This window comes from Hyperolius riggenbachi, chromosome 5 (genome assembly GCF_040937935.1).
Source record: "Hyperolius riggenbachi isolate aHypRig1 chromosome 5, aHypRig1.pri, whole genome shotgun sequence".
Taxonomy (NCBI): Eukaryota; Metazoa; Chordata; class Amphibia; order Anura; family Hyperoliidae; genus Hyperolius; species Hyperolius riggenbachi.
Window position 1 is genome coordinate 166,880,733 of NC_090650.1, and position 20,482 is coordinate 166,901,214.

General features: G+C 44.5%; 1 protein-coding gene across 1 annotated transcript in view; it reads left to right on the forward strand.

Moving 5' to 3' along the window:
• Positions 1-20,482, forward strand: part of LOC137519344 (protein C-mannosyl-transferase DPY19L1-like) — a 1,198,743-nt gene that overhangs the window by 625,646 nt on the left and 552,615 nt on the right. The window contains exon 11 of the mRNA XM_068238294.1: positions 13,161-13,182. Within this exon, the coding sequence (XP_068094395.1) occupies positions 13,161-13,182 (22 nt within the window). The remainder of the gene's footprint in view (positions 1-13,160; positions 13,183-20,482) is intronic.

Genomic DNA, 20,482 nt, shown 5'->3' on the forward strand with positions numbered 1-20,482 from the left:
ATTGATGGGTGGCAGTGACAGGGGGTGATTGACGGGTGATTGACAGGTGATCAGGGGGGATAGATGCATACAGTACACAGGGGGGGGGGGGTCTGGGGAGAATCTGAGGGGTGGGGGGTGATCAGGAGGGAGCAGGGGGCAGTTTAGGGTTAAAAAAAATAGCGTTGACAGATAGTGACAGGGAGTGATTGATGGGTGATTAGGGGGGTGATTGGGTGCAAACAGTGGTCTGGGGGGGGTGGGCAGGGGGGGGGGGGTCTGAGGGGTGCTGTGGGCGATCAGGGGGCAGGGGGGGTAGAAATCAGTGTGCTTGGTGCAGACTAGGGTGGCTGCAGCCTGCCCTGGTGGTCCCTTGGACACTGGGACCACCAGGGCAGGAGGCAGCCAGTATAATAGGCTTTGTATACATTACAAAGCCTATTATACTCTTTACATGCGGCGATCCGGGTGCTAGTAACCCGCCGGCACTTCCGAATGGCCGGCGGGTTACAGCGTGAGGGGGGTGGAGCCAGTTGCCAGCGGCTGATCGCGTCACGAATGACGCGATCGCCGCATTACCACGCCCACCGCCGCCGATGGGCGTATTGCGGTCGTTTAGGCCCGGACTTTGCCGCCGCCCATCGGCTGGGGGCGGTCCTCAAGTGGTTAACTCTCTAGTAAGAACAATCAATCAAAGTCGGTATGCACACCATCAAAGTAGTAGGTGAAATGTAACAAATGGGGGCTCAGTTAGTAAACCAGACCTATCTAGAGGTCTTACACTGAATCCTATATACAAGAATAACTGGCACACCAAGCAGTCGTGATGCTTAAATCTGATTATATTGTAAAGAAAGTAGCATAGACAGTACACAGAAAATAGCATAGACAGTACACAGTGGGCTCTGTGTAACAAAAAAGTAGCCCAAACAATGGAATCATACATGCATGACAATAGGCATACACAGCAGGAGAATCAATTGACAATCAATATAATGCTAAAGGGTAAATGGCTGCTAGAAATGTCCATGTAATGTAGCACAATGTATCTGCTCAAGGGCAGATCAACTGAATAGGCAGCTAGCAGCAGTAAGAGAGATCAGGTGATTGTCCAAAAAGCAAAAATAATTAAAGAATAAGACAAAGCAACCAAACTAGTTTTTAGCCACACACTGTCGCAAGTAATTGGAAATACAAGGACTGCAACATTTTTGATTCAAAAATAGAACATCTTTATTAGATAAACTTTTATGAAAAAACGCCATTTGCATAGTTCGGCAACTGCTATAATCGAGCAAGAGACCACCACCACTCCCTAACCCAATAAAAACCCAGCCATATACCGACCAAAGTGGTACATCCTAGTTCCTCCAACAATGTACGTGAGGTATCCCAGGCCACAGAAAAATTCTCTGTAGCTAGGGAAAAATAGAAAAAAATATACACTCACAGAGGTAACAATCAAAATTAATGGAGACCAATATGATCGGAATATAAGCGAACACTAATTGATTACCAATAATACCAGCATGTGACCCCTATTATGTACTGAGCTAATTGGCTATATGCATATAATTATGCCTTACACATAAGCTTATGCAATTGATTTTCTAACTGGACTGCTAGATTAAAAGAGCAATAAAGGATGCATATATTCAAAAAAATATGAAAAAATCGTGGTACCACTTTAAATAGTATGTTTCCAAAAAACCATAGAAGTATCAAATTTTATGATGCAATCCTGTCCCTTGAATAGCATAGGTATAGTTCCATCAGGTGTCTCAGCATATATTTGTTGTCAGGCATATAGGCAGTGATCTTATCCACAAGAAAACAGGCACAGGTAACAGCAAGCCAAAGAACACAGTCCTTTTGATAATTAGCTGGATAAACAGGCTTACATACAGCCACAAGCATAAAGCTCTTCCTTCAGTATAGCTGTAAAACGACAGTTGATGTATAGCAAGGTAAGCATTTAGCTCCCTGTCAGCTTAGCACCACAGCAAGATGAATGCTGTCCTAATGTATCTTGGCATCAGCAATAAAGATAGCAATCATTACATTTGATTCACTGCCCAATCGCAACAGGAATCCTTTCCCAAACTGACCTCAGCGGGCAATGCATTGCTTTATTAGCTTTATACTTATCGTTTTCCTGGCAGTGCCTTACAGGCAAAAAAGAGAAACAAAGGCACTGCCAGGAAAACGATAAGTATAAAGCTAATAAAGCAATGTATTGCCTGCTAAGGTCAGTTTGGGAAAGGATTCCTGTTGCGATTTTGCAGTGAATCAAATGTAATGACTGCTATCTTTATTGCTGATGCCAAGATACATTAGGACAGCGTTTATCTTGCTGTGGTGCTAAGCTGACAGGGAGCTAAATGCTTACCTTGCTATACATCAACTTTCGTTTTACAGCTATACTGAAGGAAGAGCTTTATGCTTGTGGCTGTATGTAATCCTGTTTATCCAGCTAATTATCAAGAGGACTGTGTTCTTTGGCTTGCTGTTACCTGTGCCTGTTTTCTTGTGTATAAGATCACTGCCTATATGCCTGAAAACGAATATATGCTGAGACACCTGTTGGAACTATACCTATGCTGTTCAAGGGACAGGATTGCATCATAAAATTTGATACTTCTATGGTTTTTTGCAAACATACTATTTAAAGTGGTACCACGATTTTTTCATATTTTTTGAATATATGCATCTTTTATTACTCTTTTAATCTAGCAGTCCAGTTAGAAAAATCAATTGCATAAGCTTATGTGTAAGGCATAATTATATGCTTATAGCCAATTAGCTCAGCGTATAATAGGGGTCACATGCTGGTATAATTGGTAATCAATTGGTGTTCGCTTATATTCTGATCATATTGGTCTCCATTAATTTTGATTGTTACCTCTGTGAGTGTATATTTTTTTCTATTTTTCCCTAGCTACAGAGAATTTTTCTGTGGCCCGGGATACCTCACGTACATTGTTGGAGGAACTAGGATGTACCACTTTGGTCGGTATATGGCTGGGTTTTTATTGGGTTAGGGAGTGGTGGTGGTCTCTTGCTCGATTATAGCAGTTGCCGAACTATGCAAATGGCGTTTTTTCATAAAAGTTTATCTAATAAAGATGTTCTATTTTTGAATCAAAAATGTTGCAGTCCTTGTATTTTCAATTACTTGTGGCAGTGTGCGGCTAAAAACTGGTTTAGTTGCTTTGTCTTTTTCTTTGGTTAAGGATACCAGTGCCTGCACCTGATGCATTTGGGATTGCGAATTTGTAAATTTGTGGTTATTGTTGTTAATATTTAGCAAAAATAATTACCCTGACAGCGCTGTGTGGTTAGCTGCCTCCTTTATGTAGTGCCAGTGGATTGTGTACCTGCTAGGCTCACGTGCCTTTCTGTGTGCTTTGCTCTCTTGGCTCCTTACACTGGCTGACGCCTCGCAGAAATTGTAAATTCGCTTATTTGGCCTGTCGAAGGGGCATATTCAGCCCGAAACGGACTAGTGTTGTTGCCAATTCAACCATTATGCCAATTCTACTAATTTGGTCCTTTTTTCTGCCAGCCAAACAATGTGAATAAGGCTTTATTGAGCCTCTTTATTTAAGTTACACAGATTTTTTCATGTCAAGTTGTGTGTTTTGTATCAATAAAGTTTTTGTACTATCTTTGAGACACTGCATTTTTGCGCAATTTTTTTGATATATTACATAAAGTCCCGTACTTATTGCAACATGAGTCAGGACTGAGTCAGTCACATACCTGATATTTAACTCTTTCAGGTAGAGAAAGAAAAAATGGAACCCAGCATAGTTATTAGTGTGCTTGGCACTGTACATACCCATGTCTATCTCATCATGTCACACGTCACTTTAGGTATCCTTTAATGACTTTAACGCAGTCGGCATTTGAGGTACATCTGTTTGTATACAGGAAAAAAAGGATCAGAGACAGTACATACCCTTGGGGGTGCCAGTATTTGTGGTCCTCACTCGGGAGAGACAGCTGCCAAGTTTGACCCGTTGCGTCCTATTTGTGAGGAAGTCCTTGATCCAAGCATACAGGGAGTGCGGAATTATTAGGCAAATTAGTATTTTGATCACATCATCCTCTTTATGCATGTTGTCTTACTCCAAGCTGTATAGGCTCGAAAGCCTACTACCAATTAAGCATATTAGGTGATGTGCATCTCTGTAATGAGAAGGGGTGTGGTCTAATGACATCAACACCCTATATCAGGTGTGCATAATTATTAGGCAACTTCCTTTCCTTTGGCAAAATGGGTCAAAAGAAGGACTTGACAGGCTCAGAAAAGTAAAAAATAGTGAGATATCTTGCAGAGGGATGCAGCACTCTTAAAATTGCAAAGCTTCTGAAGCGTGATCATCGAACAATAAAGCGTTTCATTCAAAATAGTCAACAGGGTCGCAAGAAGCGTGTGGAAAAACCAAGACGCAAAATAACTGCCCATGAACTGAGAAAAGCCAAGCGTGCAGCTGCCAAGATGCCACTTGCCACCAGTTTGGCCATATTTCAGAGCTGCAACATCACTGGAGTGCCCAAAAGCACAAGGTGTGCAATACTCAGAGACATGGCCAAGGTAAGAAAGGCTGAAAGACGACCACCACTGAACAAGACACACAAGCTGAAACGTCAAGACTGGGCCAAGAAATATCTCATGACTGATTTTTCTAAGGTTTTATGGACTGATGAAATGAGAGTGAGTCTTGATGGGCCAGAAGGATGGGCCGTGTCTGGATTGGTAAAGGGCAGAGAGCTCCAGTCCGATTTAGACGCCAGCAAGGTGGAGGTGGAGTACTGGTTTGGGCTGGTATAATCAAAGATGAGCTTGTGGGGCCTTTTCAGGCTGAGGATGGAGTCAAGCTCAACTCCCAGTCCTACTGCCAGTTTCTGGAAGACACCTTCTTCAAGCAGTGGTACAGGAAGAAGTCTGCATCCTTCAAGAAAAACATGATTTTCATGCAAGACAATGCTCTATCACACGCGTCCAAGTACTCCACAGCGTGGCTGGCAAGAAAGGGTATAAAAGAAGAAAAACTAATGACATGGCTTCCTTGTTCACCTGATCTGAACCCCATTGAGAACCTGTGGTCCATCATAAAATGTGAGATTTACAAGGAGGGAAAACAGTACACCTCTCTGAACAGTGTCTGGGAGGCTGTGGTTGCTGCTGCACGCAATGTTGATGGTGAACAGACAAAACACTGACAGAAGCCATGAATGGCAGGCTTTTGAGTGTCCTTGCAAAGAAAGGTGGCTATATTGGTCACTGATTTGTTTTTGTTTTGTTTTTGAATGTCAGAAATATATATTTGTGAATTTTGAGATGTTATATTGGTTTCGCTGGTAAAAATAAATAATTGAAATGGGTATATATTTGTTTTTTGTTAAGTTGCCTAATAATTATGCACAGTAATAGTCACCTGCACGAACAGATATCCCCCTAAAATAGCTAAAACTAAAAACAAACTAAAAACTACTTTCAAAAATATTTAGCTTTGATATGAGTTTTTGGGGTTCATTGAGAACATGGTGGTTGTTCAATAATAAAATTATTCCTCAAAAATACAACTTGCCTAATAATTCTGCACTCCCTGTAGAGAGTTTGGTCAAGCCTGAGTTGCACTAAGTTGTTATACAAGATGTCTGGGCAGATTGTATTAAAAGCAGAGCTGAAGTCTAGGAAGAGGATCCTAGCATAGGTGTTAGGTCTGTCCAGATGTTCCATGATGAATGACAGACTGATGTTGATGGCATCCTCTATGGACCTGTTTGCTCTGTATGCAAATTGAAGTGGATCTAGGAGAGCATTGCTGGAGTCTTTCAGATGACTGAGGACAAGTTTTTCAAGGATCTTCATGACTGTTGGGGCAAGGGCAACGGGTGTGTAGTTGTTGAGGTCCGTAACACCGGGTTTTTTGGGAACTGGTATGATGGTAGACCTTTTGAGACATGAGGGTACATTGCCTACCATCAGGGATTTCTGAAATATGGCAGTCAGTACACGGGCTAGCTGGCTAGCACAGGTTCTCAGGCACATAGATGACACGCCGCCTGGGCCAGAGGCTTTCCTGGGGTTCAGTTTCCGGAGGTGCCTGAGAAAGTCAGTCACCTGGACTTCTACTGGTGCTGGGAGGACCCTATCTGTACTGGGAGAAATGGATGTTGTGGGTGCCCTGGGGGGGGGGGGGGGGGCTGCTCTCCTATATGGATGGGTTGGTGTTCAAACCTGCAGTAGAATTTGTTGAGTTTTTCGGCTAGTACGAATATCGGGGGTACATGTTGAGGAGAGGGTTTAAAGTTTGTGGCTGCTCTAAGACCCTGCCAGACTTCCCTTGCATTGCTGGAACGAAGGCTGAGGCTCAGCTTGTTGGAGTAGTCCTTCTTTGGGGCGCTAAGTTCGCGCTTAAGGGTGTATCTGGCTGCCTTGAACTCCTCTGGTGTGCCAGACTTGTGTGCTACTTCCTTGATTTTCCGGAGCTGGTGTAGCTTGCCGTTAAACCAAGGCTTGTTGTTAGGGAATACCCTGAAGGTCTTTGTGGGGATGCACAGCTCCTTGCAGAAGCTGATGCAGGAGATGGTGTTCTCTGTCCATTCCTCCAGGCAGGAGGCTTCGAGGGCCTCCCAGTCGGTGCAATCAAAGCAGGCACGTAGCTGCAGCTTAGCTTCTTCCATCCACTTTCTCACAGTCCTGAGGACTGGCTTAGATGATTCAAGGTGCCTTCTATAGGTGGGTATTAGGTGGATTAGGCAGTGGTCAGAGTTGCCTAGGGGAGCCCGTCGAGTAGGTTTGTACGCATCCCTGAGGACTGTGTAGCAATGGTCCAGGGTGTTTTTGATTCCTGGTGGGGCAAGCACTTTGCTGTTTGTAGTGAGGCATCTCCATGCGAAAGTTCGCGCTGTTGAAGTTCCCGCAGACGATGAAGAGGGCGTCTGGGGGGGATGTCTCCCACCGCAAGATGGTGTCGCTGGACATAAATAGAGCGATCCTGGTGTTGGCAAGGATGTATACTCTCTTGGAGAGTACTGAGGTCTGCAATAGATGAGTAGGAGCTCATTGTCTGGAGAGCAGCGTTTGTCCATGATGGATGTGTTTGTACACCAAGTGGCCTTAATATAGAAGCAGATGCCACCACCTCTCTGTTTACCGGAGAGTGCGCTGTCCCGGTCTGCATGGAAGAGGTTGAAACCTGGTAGTTGGAGGGAGTTGTCCGGGATGGTGTCATTTAGTCATGTTTCGGTGACGCAAAGGACTGGGGTGTTTGCGCCCATTGATCGATTGCTGCCAAGTAATATGAGCAGTTCGTCTAGCTTGTTTGGCAGGGAGCAGACGTTAGCCAGGAGAATAGCTGGGATAGGTGAACGCAGGCCCTTCTTTTTAAGCCTCACTTGTACTCCTGCCATATTACCCTGGGTGGGTTGTTTCCTGCTGGCCCACCTGTCCCTCCTGGTGAGTAGCTTGACGTGGTTCCAGACTGTGTTCCGCAGCGATGCATAGGTCGCTGCGCTGCAGGCCTCCCATTGCAGGAGTTTTGCTCTGGTGTATGTGGTGGTGCGTGTGGTACTTGGGGAGTGTGGCCGCTTCAGAGTCATGGAGCCGTGGTGGCAACGAGGCCAGGAGAGGTGTGGGGTGCAGCTTGCAGTGGGCACCCATATGTGGCAATGAAATAGCAATTGCTGATACCATAGGCAATAACAGGCAGGCAGTGTAACTGAGCAGCAGACACAGTAGGCAAGAAAGGCAGAAACAGTCACTGTGGCAGGCAGTTGAGAAGGCAAGATCAGCAAGGAGTACAAAGTAGGTGGCTGGGCAGCAACAGGACCAGGGGCACAGAGTGTAGATCCTGGAATGTGGATGGCAGGACGAGGGGCTCCTCCCTGAAGGGAAGGGGAGCACAGAGTTCAGATCTCAGTGTTTAGATAGAGCAAGCAAGGGTGGCAGTTTTTCTTGCTTACCGGGAGCAGCTTAAGTGCAGGCGTAGTTGGGAAGCCAGAGAGCCAAGGCACATAGCAGTAGCGGTCAGGCGCCCCTCCAGGTGCGTGTTGTCTGCAGCCCAGAGTGGAAGGAGTGGAGCCGGTGAAAGCAAAGGTGGAGAGGCTGGATCGGCACTGCAGGGTAGGAGACAGGGTCGGCAGCCAAGAGCAGTGGAGAGGCTGGATCGGCACACAGAGCAGTGGAGAGTCACGATCAGCGCACGGAGTGGTGGAGAGGCTGGATCAGCACTCAGCAGCCGCTTCAGAGGCAGTCCACATTTGCTGGGTACGGATGCGGCGGAGGCAGCAGAGCCTGGAGATGGAGGCCAGGGGCCATGTGGGTGGCCTAGTTGCGGCAGAGTGGCGGCGGAAGCTGATTGTAGCAGGAGCCACGGGAATGGCCGAGCAGGTTTGCGGGGCTACTGGCGGAGCAGGAGTATTAGAGCGGACTTCGGCTCTGAGTATGAGGACCCTCTGTGACTGGATGGAGGCCTGGAAGCATGTGGGTGGCCGTGAGATCACAGCGGTAAGAAGAGCTAAGGACGCTGTGAGGCAGGCACGCTAGAGCCGCACACAATCCAGGCTGACATAAAACTGACATAAAACTAAAAACTAAAAGACTAAAACTAAAAACTAACAAATAAAACTAAAAAAACTAGACTAAAACACAGATACGCTAAAAACTGAAAAAAACTAGAGGAACCGATGTGACTGGGGCTGCCCAGTAGGCGCCATCTTGAGGATGATGAGGCGCCTTTATTCCTCAAATGTAGAAATGTACTGCGATTTCTGCTATAGGGGTTAAAACCCGACTCTGCGTCAACGCCGCAATTTTTGGTGGGACTTTTGGCACGGATCCCCCTCCGGCATGCTTTGGCATGTCCAGGTATGGCCAGAAAGAGTCTCTGTAGGTTTTAAAATTCACCTGCCCATTGAAGTCTATGGCAGTTCACCCAGTTTCCGCGAACTGGAACTTTCATGGAAGTTTGAGTTTGTGTCCGCGAACCCAAAATCTGATGTTCTCATCTCTAGTGGCATACTGCACTCCCTTCACTGTCAGCCCATGGTGTCTCCCTGCCCTTCTCCCAGATGCTTAATATGTGCACATTCTGCCTGCTTCATCTTTCTCTTCCCTATTAACACTCCAGACCTATGATGCCACCCCCCCACCCCCCCCCCGGCCCTTAGAGAAGTGACCCTAAACTAGCAAGTAGGAAATGTTCTCACTATAAAAACACAAAAGCCAGCGTTCTCTCCCACTAAATAGTGATAGGTATTAGATTGTGAGCTTCTCTGTGAAAAATCAGTAACATGACTATGTACTCTGTAAAGTGCTGCAGTAGATGCCAGTACTATATAAATACATAATAATATGGTAGGACACTAGACTCTAGACTATGACTATGGTAGGATTAGATTGTGAGCATCTCTTAGGACAGTCTATGACATGACTGTGTACTCTGTAATGTGCTGCAGTAGATGCCAATACTATATAAATACATAATAATATGGTAGGACACTAGACTCTAGACTATGACTATGGTAGGATTAGATTGTGAGCTCATCTGAGGACAGTCTATGACATGACTATGTACTCTGTAATGTGCTGCAGAAGATGTCACTGCTATATAAATACATAATAATAAGAATATGGTAGGACATATGACTATGGTAGGATTAGATTGTGAACTCCTCTGAGGACAGTCAGTGGCATGACTATGGACTCTATGAAGTACTGCTGATGATGGCAGTACAATATTAATATGTAATAATAATAAGTTTACCCCAAAATAATAATAATGCAGCAGCGTTCCCACAAAGTACACACAATGTGCCACTTTTGTCCCTCTGCCACCTCTGTTCTCCCTAGCCTAGGTAGCCAGGCGTACGTGGCCCACAGTATAGTTAGCCAGGCGTAGATGCTCCACAGTATAGGTAAGTAGGCATAGGTAGGTTCCCCAGTTTATGCAGCTAGGCATAGAAAGGTGCCCAGTAGGCATAGGTAGGTGTCCCAGTATAGGTAGGTAAGTGCTCCAGTAGTTAGCTAGGCATAGGTAAGTTCCCCAGTATAGGAAGACCATGCATAGGTACCGGAAGCCAGGCGGGCTGGGAGCGCAACTGCAGCGGCGATAGAGTGGTGGCTAGGTGAATGAGAGACTCGCGCTGCCAGGACTCGCGCGCCTTGTACTTGGGTTCCTGCATTCCAAGCGCAGGAACAGGAAGCACAAGGCGCATGGACCCCGCAGCATGAGTCTCTCATTCACGATCTGCTCAGCGCCTAGCCACAGCTGTATCGCCGCTGCAGCTGCGCTCTGGCTAACCCCCCCCCTGCATCCAACTCTACCATGCCCATCCAGGACGGGCATCTGTAAAAAATAAAATTCAAAAACAAAAAAAAAGCTGGCAGTTAGGCACCGCCCCCCTATGGCTTAAGTGGGCGATGTTACAGTTTAACTGTGTGCTGACCAGAAAGTGGTTATGGTGTAATGGCCATTTATCAAAATGGAGGACAGAGCATTCCATTGATCACAGTGGACAAACTGCGTCCTGCAGGACAGGAAAAAGAGATTGAGGAGTAATCTACACAGGAGGTAAGTATGACTTGTGTATGCTTATCTTGACTTTTAATTTTCAGTCCAGGTTTTCTTTAAGAAATACAGGCCTGCTCTGCTCCCCAGCAGATCTCACTCTGCTGCGCCCCTTACTTTGCTGCAACTACACTTATGGACAGATTCCCCCACCTAACCTGTAGATCTCTGCAGCTCGTCCAGAGTCACCATGGGCCTCTTTACTGCATTTCTGATCAGCGCTCTCCTTGTTCGGCCTGTGAGTTTAGGTGGACGGCCTCGTCTTGATAGGTTTACAGTTGTGCCATACTACCATTTCTGAATGATCGCTTGAACAATGCTCCGTGGGATGTTCAAGGCTTTGGAAATCTTTTTGTAGCCTAAGCCTGCTTTAAATTTCTCAATAACTTTGTCCCTGACCTGTCTGGTGTGTTTGGATTTCATGGTGTTGCTGCTCCCAATATTCTCTTAGACAACCTCTGAGGCCGTCACAGAGCAGCTGTATTTTTACTGACATTAGATTACACACAGATGTACTCTATTTAGTCATTAGCACTCATCAGCCAATGTCTATGGGCAACTCACTGCACTCAGACCAAAGGGGGCTGAATAATTACGCACACCCCACTTTGCAGTTATTTAGTTGTAAAAAATGTTTGGAATCGTATGATTTTCGTTCCACTTCTCACATGTACACCACTTTGTATTGGTCTTTCACGTGTAATTCCAATAAAATTGATTCATGTTTGTGGCAGTAATATGACAACATGTGGAAAACTTCAAGGGGGCCGAATACTTTTGAAAACCACTGTATGTATAGAGTGCTTGGGGGGCCCCAATGTAAAACTTGCATTGGGGCCACAGCTCCTTAGCTACGCCACTGAGAGTAGCATAGCGAGCTGTACGAACTTATGCCTGCTAATTGGCAATGATGACAGCTCCACATGTCCTGCCCTGAGCCCCTGCGGGTCCAATCACTTTAAAGGACATTATCCCTGCACTTTGATTGGCCCAATTGGCTGCCTGTCACTTGACAGGAAACTTGACAGGCAGCCTATTAGGCCAATAGGAGGAAGAGGAGGCACATAGGGGAAGATGACACACAGGCAGGGAATCCTCGACATGCCGGCGAGTCGGCGGTTCGTATAGCGTGCCTTTGTAAGTCGGGGATTCCCTGCCTTTGCACAGGCTACAAATCTTTCCTTGCATGGATTTTTGAAAGTAATGTTAAAAATTGATTGTGATTTTATGAAAAATTCAAAACCTTTGTCTTAACTTTGTGTAAGTATTATTCTACTGCGGTGAGTTTGGCGCAGGATGGACCAAATGGCAGCTCACCCTATTGCAGCTCAAATTCCCGGTTGTGTTAAATGCTATTCCCCCTCTGAGTCGTAGCAACTCGGAAGAAGTAATTTGGGCTCCGGTGACTGCTGGAACCCTGAATTACCCTCGGCGCTCAGTGCCGAGTGCCAAAACCGCCTGCTTCATTTACATTACTACGTAAGATCCTATTCAGAGGCTACAGTATAGATTTTTCTGAAATGCAAGATTGGCAATCAGCAACACAACTTAAAGGGACACTTAAAGAGAACCCGAGGTGTGTTTAAAGAATGTTATCTGCATACAGAGGCTGGATCTGCCTATACAGCCCAGCCTCTGTTGCTATCCTAAACCCCCCTAAGGTCCCCCTGCACTCTGCAATCCCTCATAAATCACAGCCGTGCTGTGAGGCTGTGTTTACATCTGTAGTGTCAGTCTCAGCTGCTCCCCCGCCTCCTGCATAGCTCCGGTCCCTGCCCTTGTCCCTTCCCTCCAATCAGCAGGGAGGGAAGGGATGCAGGCGGGGACTGGAGTTCTGCAGGAGGTGGGGAGAGCAGCAGACTGACACTATAGAGATAAACACAGCCAGCTCTGACAAGCTGTTTGTCAGCAGCGTGGCTGTGATTTATGAGGAATTGCAGAGTGCAGGGGGACCTTAGGGGGGTTTGGGATAGCAACAGAGGCTGGGCTGTATAGGCAGATCCAGCCTCTGTATGCAGAAAACATTCTTCAAACCCACCTCGGGTTCTCTTTAAGTCAAACAAAAAAAAATGAGTTTTACTCACCTAGGGCTTCCAATAGCCCCCTTTAGCTATCCGGTGCCCTCGCCGCCTCCCTCCGATCCTCCTGGCCCCGCCGGCAGCCACTTCCTGTTTCGGTGACAGGAGCTGACAGGCTGGGGACGCAAGTGATTCTTCACGTTCCCAGACACATTAGCACCCTCTATGCTGCTATATGGTATATAATATATGCTATAGCAGCATAGATGGCGCTATTGTGACCAGGAACGTGAAGAATCACTCGCGTCCCCAGCCTGTCAGCTCCTGTCACCGAAACAGGAAGTGGCTGCCGGCGGGGACAGGAGGATCGGAGGGAGACGGCGAGGGCACCGGACAGCTGCAGGGGGCTATTGGAAGCCCCAGGTGAGTAAAACTCTTTTTTTTTTTTTTTTTTTTGACTTAAGTGTCCCTTTAAGTCTGTTTAATTTAACCCTCAAGTTGTCTGAAATTATAGAATGTGTGTTTTGTTAGTCAACCATGTATTTTTCATTTTCACATTATTTATTTATTCTCTTTTCAGGGAATGTTTCATCAGTGGCGAGGTAATACATAATTTGATGACAATTTATTAACATCTTTGTTTTTTACATTGTCTTTTAGTTTTGTTTTTACACTTGCATGTCCCACAAGCAGAACAAATATGTTATGATGTGCATGTACTTATGCCTGGAAAGGGCAAGAAGTAATGTAGAAGTGGGCCCAATCCAGTTCACTTCTTCTCCAGGTTTTCTCCTAGGTAATATTTTCACATCTTATCAGAAAGATGCCTTTTAAGGTACCAGGCAGCAAGAAAATAATATAATTTTGATAGTACTTTTTTAATTGGAGTGCTGCAAACTAATTCTAAACAGAACATGAAAAATTATCTCATAGGAGAAAAAGTGAATTGGGTCGGGCCCAATATCCTTTATTACTTCCTCGCTTTGTGTCTTGTCTTGTCTAACTACTAATGTTCCAAAGCCCAAAGCAAAAGACCAGGAACCACTTTTGCAGCAATTAACCACTTCAGCCTTCAGTGTTTTTTCACCTTATACAGCCGAGCAATTTTCACATTTTAGCACTCCTCCTATTCATTCACCAATAACTGTATCACTGCTCATTACATCTAAATGATCTATATCTTGTTTTTGTTTTTTTCACCACAATTAGGCTTTTTGGAGGTGGTATTTGTTTTTTTCATCTAACCCTCCAGGACAGTGACTTTGAGAGATAGGGCTCCGCCCCCAGGAACAGGAAACACCTGCGTGAACTCTCTATAACTTCGTTCCCCAGGTATCCCACCTCAGTTGTGTGTTTCTTTCCCTGGGAACATGAGCTCTTTAGAGCAGGGGTCCCCAACCTGGGGGCCGCGGCCCCCTTGGTGGTCCCTGGGCAGTTTTTCTGAGGGGCCGAGTGTATATACTACACTCACAATCGGGGGAAAAAAGGCAGGAGGGGGACTGCCGCCGCCACTAACCACAACCCCCAAATCCTCGCCCCCCTCCCCCGGGCCCCAGAGAAAAGTTTGGTCGGTATAGGGGGCCCCGGGCTCAAAAAGGTTGGGGACCCCTGCTTTAGAGGATCTGCTAGTCAGCAGCCAGGCAGAGCTGAGGCTAGTTCGGTCCCTGGGAGTTGTAGCACCAACCTGGAGGGGGATTTTCAATTTGTGTGCGGGCAGCTCCTTCCCTGCTTCCTTGCAGGGCCTTCCCAACATCCCCCTGAGCGGTGTGGAGTGTTGGAGGAAAGCAGCGTGTCCTCAGCAAGCGGAGGTATGTGCGCAGCGGTGGGGGCAGGCCTGGACGGAGGAGGAAGGCGTTTGCCCTCAGAGCAGGTAACTTCCACCCAAACATGACGTTGCGACCGGAAGGTCGCATAGGTTCGCATCCAGTCATGCGCAGCTGAAAGGACGCTGTACGCGTCCATACACAGCCAGTCGGTGTACAGCGTGGTGGAGGATGGACGCCAGACAAGACGCCGAAGAGGTAAGCAGGCGGGCGGACAGCTGGAGAGCAGTTTTGCCGCGTCTGTTCATTGAGGTCTGACTATTTGTTTGCTGGATGAGTTTAAGCAACATAACTTTACATGCATTGCGCTGTGGGCTGATCTGAGGCTTGAGTACAGCCCTAGAGTCAGATAATAATGAAGCTGGAAGTGCATATTTTTATGTGGTGTCTATCCACCATATTGTATAATAGTATGTGCTGGAAATTTGTTTTCCTAATGGTACATGTGTACAAAAAGGCTGTGTAAAGTGGCTTTTCATGCATATATAGCTCACTATTACCTCTATTAAACTAAAGCTGATTGTAATTGGAGTGGTTTTTTAAATCCTTTGTTTGTGTGCAAAGTGGATTTATATAAAGTCAGTGTTAATGCTGGGTACTTCTCTATTATAAGTATGACAGATTATTATACTCTGTGATATTATGTTTCAGCTATGGCAATTATACTCTGAGTGGGTTATAAAGAATTGCATAATGTATGAAGCTAATATGGCTTGCAGTGCATAATTGAGCAGGCACTTGATTAATTACTTAATTGAGGTGATTAGCCTTATTAAGTAATTTTATCTTTATATATGTTTTTCAGGATGCATCGGAGGTCCAGGTGTTGCCTTATGTGTCCAGGTCCAGGTGTTGCCTTATGTGTAAAAACAAGCTTCCTTAATTAGAATGGACCAAAGCATCCTGCAAAAAAATGTATTAACAAAATAATAGATGAAGATAATGCAGCTTCATGCAAGAACTTTATGTCTGCTATGAGACAGGAGATGGTGGAGACATTCAAGGCTTTTATGGCCCATACACACAGGCTACAACTGTTGATTGAACCTGTGACAAAAGTTGCTGAGCAACAGTTTCCACTATGTTGCAGACAGGTTGTTGCCGCGTGTATACAATCGTCGCTTGTATACAACTGTCGTTGCTGGAGACTTTCAACTGTTGCTTGTCTCCATGCAACTGCAGACATCCGTGCCTTGTGTATATGTAGCTTTTTAGAAGTAGTTTGCTTACATCAGCCGCAGCTGCTGGGCCAAGCACTGTGGTGGAGCCTAAAAAAGCAGCAAGGAAAACAGTAAGAAGAATTATTTCCTCAGATGAAGAGGATGATCAGGAAGGATTTCCTGCTAGACAACCTGACCCTGAACTCTCACAGGAGGAAGGTTCAGATCAGAGTGACACAGAAGATAAAATTATCTGCTCAAGATTTAGATTTTCAGTCGATGAGACTCAAGATCTTATACTTGCTATTTATTCAACATTGAAGATAGAACAGTCTGTTTTTACAGCAATGTCTATGCATGATAAACTGTATGCAGGGATGGATCCTACCCCTCAGTTAAATTTTCCTGTTCTTCAACAAAGTATTTGATTAATGCACAGTGGAAGAATCCGGAGAAGAAATTATTTATTTCTAAAGGATTTCGAAAGAGATTCCCCTTTGCGGAGCAGGACTCTAAATTGTGGGATTCATGTCCAAAGTTGGATGCTGCATTTAGCCAGCTAAATAGAGAAAATGAATTAGCTTTTGAGGATATGTGCTTTTTAATAGATCCTGCGGATATAATGATGGAGTTTTCTCTTAAGAAAGCTTACTCAGCAGCAGTCACAAATTTTAAGCCTGCAGCTGCTAGTACTTGTGTGTCTAGAACTACAAGTTTATGGTTGGAGAAAATAGAGAATTTAATAAAATCTGATGCTCCCAAGAAAGATGTTTTGGAAGCATTGGAAGTAGTTAAAAAAAATCTACTAATTATATGACAGGTGCAGCAACTGAATCTCAGCTAAGTTACAGCTAAGACATCTGCATTAATTAATAATGCAAGAAGAAATGTATGGCTTAAGACTTGGGAGGGGAGTCAGTCCTCTAAAATAAAGGCATGTAATTTACCTTTTACAGGTCAATTTCTGTTCGGTCCTCAGTCACAAGAGGTACTTGAAAAGACAGCCAGTATGAAGTCTTTGTTTCCTAAGAAAAAGAAGTTTAAGCCTAATAAACCTTTTTTTTCGTAGATCCCAACAAAATAGGGACAGGAATATCCAAAAAAGCAGCCCTGGCCTGTCAATAAAGACACCATTAAAAGGAATCAGTTGTCTAGATCAGCTGATTCCCAGGGTAAGCCATGACGCCAAGTTAAAAGTAGGGGACTGTCTTGATTTGTTCCAGAATGGCAGAAGATGACAAAGAACAGTTTCATTCTGGAACTGATCGGAGACGGTTACAAAATCTTGTTCGCTCAAAAGCCTCCATTAAGATTTGTAAAGACATTGATGCCAAAAGAGACAGAGAAGAAAGTTGCTTTACAAAATTCATTACAAGACATGTTGGACAGAGATGTCATAAAAGAAGTTCCTCCACAGGAGAGAAATCGAGGGTTTTATTCCAAGATTTTTCTGATAAAAAAGCCAACTGGCAAATACAGAATGATTCTGAATTTAAAACCACTAAACCCATTCGTACGATACGAGAAGTTCAGAATGGAAACAGTATACTCAATGAGAAACCTATTGAGCCACAATATGTTTATGATAAACATAGACTTAACAGATGCCTATTGGCACATACCCATACATGAGAGATCTCAAAAGTACTTGAGGTTCAGCATACAAGAAAAGTATGGAACCAGGCACTATCAGTTCTCCTGTCTCCCATTCGGGATATCATCAGCCCCGAGGATATTTACCAAGGGGATGATATAGGCAATATCTATACGCCAATTAATGTGTGATAGGTCTGTTGACCTCAACTGCACCCGCAGTTTTTTGGGCGATGGCTCACACAAGAATAATCCAAAATTGGTTGTTAACCAACTGGGACAAGAGGCAGGACACTTTAGAAAAGGTACTAATTATTCCACATACAGTAGAATAGTCTCTATTCTGGTGGAAAGAGAGAGAAAACTTACAAGTGGGAACACTATGGAGACCACCAATCAAAAAGATTGTTACAACAGACGCAAGTCTAGTAGGTTGGGGGGCCCATCTCGAAGGGCTATACTTTCAAGGGAGTTGGTCCGTCCAGACAACGCTAGAATCCTCTAATTACAGAGAACTCAAAGCGGTAGACAAGACACTGGTTCAGGCAGCAGAGAGTCTGGTAGGTCACCATTTATTTATTGTATTTATAAAGCGCCAACATATTACGAAGCGCCACCATGTGCAGATCTGAACAGACAATGTGACAGTAGTGGCCTACATAAACAAGCAAGGGGGAACAAGATCCAAGAAGCTGTTGGAACTGTCATTAAAGATTCTGAATTGGGCAGAAAAAAATCTGTTATATCAGCAGTTCACTTAAAAGGAACTTTAAACACAATGGCAGACATATCGAGCAGACAAACAATGTCCAACTCAGAATTTATGCTAAACCCAAGAGTGTTCCGCACAATAGCAAATCAATGGGGCGATCCGGAGATCGATTTGTTTGCCAACCAGGAGAACAGTCAGTGTCCAAAATTCTTTTCACTGGATCCAAGAGGGGTATACGGAATAGATGCCTTAGCTCAGGATTGGACATTCAAACAGGACTATGCCTTTCCACCAATGCCACTGATCCCATTACTACTACAAAAACTAAAGTTATCAAAGATGTCACTCATCCTAATAGCACCAAATTGGCCCAAAAGGACTTTGTATCCTCTTCTGATATCCATGTTAAAGAAGGAGCCATGGCCACTTCCACAAAAAGATCTTGTGTTAAAACAAGGGGAACGCAAGTGGATTCAGATCCCAAATTTACATCTCACAGCATGGTATCTGAAAGGGATGTTTTAAAGGCCAATGGTTTATTTAGCAGAGTCATTAAGACAATCCTAAATAGCAGGAAAAAAGTAACAAGAGAAATCTATGCTAAATACTGGAAGACATACTTATCATGGAAGGAGAAGAAAGGTTTTAAACAGAATAATATAGCTTGAGTTCTTACAGGATGGCCTGGATAAAGGTCTGGCGTTAAGTACAATGAAAGTACAGGTGGCTGCATTGTCAGTTTTCCTAGAGAAGAAATTGGCAACGGATCCTTTAGTCATTTGATTTCTTTAAGTCGGTAGAAAGATCGAAACCAGTGATTAGAAGACTATACCTTAAGTGGGACTTATCATTAGTCCTTAATGCTCTAATGGAGAACCGTTCGAACCTTTACAGGACGCTTCTTTAAGATTTGTAACGATTAAAACAATATTCCTAGTAGCTATAACTTCAGCAAGAAGAATTGGTGGGTTAGAGTCACTTAGTGCTGAAGAAAGATTTTGTTCAATCTTTGATGATAGGGTAGTACTGAAGACGGTAGAAGGATTTCTATCAAAAGTATCATCAATTGTGAATGGAAGTCAAGAAATTATATTGCCTTCTTTTTGTAAAGATGCCATTTTACCTAGAGAAAAGAAATGGCAGACACTAGACGTAAAAAGATGTCTTATTATTTACCTAGAAAGAGTGAAGAAACTCAGGAAGTCTACAAGTTTGTTCATCAATTTTTCAGGAAATAAGATTGGTGAAAAGATGACAAAATCTTCAATAGCAAGATGGTTAAAAATTTGTATTGAAGAGACATATAAAAGCAAAGGACTACAGTCACCAAAGGATGTCCATGATTATCAATGAGATCCATGGCAACAACCTGGGCCTATAGGGCTGGGGCATCAGCATCAGACATCTGCAAAGCTGCAACCTGGAAGAACATGAATACGTTCATAAAACACTATCGGTTGGACTTGATGTCAGCAGGAGACCAATCCTTTGGAAAAAAGGTCCTGCAAGCTGTGTTCCCTCCCTAAGGTGGGTGATACTTGGTTATCATTTCAAAGTCACTGTCCTGGAGGGTTAGATGAAAAAAACAGGATTAGTTCCTGGTAATTCTATTTTTACTAACCCTCCAGGACCGTCCTAGTTCCCGCCCATAAGCATCAAATATTTTTTGATGTGGGTGAAGATAAAAGTTTGCTGAATACACACGGTGCGTTCCCGCACTCGATTTTCGTCTCGATTCCCGCCGATTCGTTTATTTCCAACATGTCCGATTTGCATTTCGATGGATTGTTAGGTCGATTTGGCATACTTTACATGCAAATCGACCTAACGATCCATCCAAATGCAAATCGGACATGTTGGAAATAAACGAATCGACGGGAATCGAGACGGAAATCGAGTGCGGGAACGCACCGTGTGTATTCAGCATAAGGTATCCTATATACAAGGTTCCGGTCATTTCAACACAACTGAGGTGGGATACCTGGGGAATGAAGTTATAGAGCGCTCACGCAGGTGTTAGGGGGAGAGAGATAAGGGCCGGAGCCCTATCTCTCAAAGTCACTGTCCTGGAGAGTTAGTAAAAATAGAATTACCAGGAACTAATCCTGGTTTTCGTAATCACTTATTTTCTATGCATTTTGAAATTAAAAATTAGGGACAAAATGAAAAAATACACTATTTCTCCATTTCCATCCACTAGGGTTGCAAAACAAACACTACCGTACATAAAACCCACACATTTTATTTCCCCAATTGTACTGGTAGTCGTCATTCAAACATAAGCTAACTATCGATGTGAAGAAGGATCGGGGGTCAGCGGCGAACAACGATAGTTAAAGGGGTTCTGTGGTATTGTAAAAATCAAACAAGCTGACACTTACCTGGGGCTTCTATCGGCCCCCTGCAGCTGTCATGTCCCATGCCATCCTCCTCCGATCACCCATTTCCCCCCGGTCCCTGTCTAATATTCGTCTAAACAGACAAATAATGCTCGCTTCCGCTTGCGTCATTGGGAGCTTACTGCGCAGACGCAGTACGAAGTTTTCTTGTACTGCATCTGCGCAGTAAGCTCCCATGGCCACGCAGCCACAGTGTAATCACTCGTGTGATTACA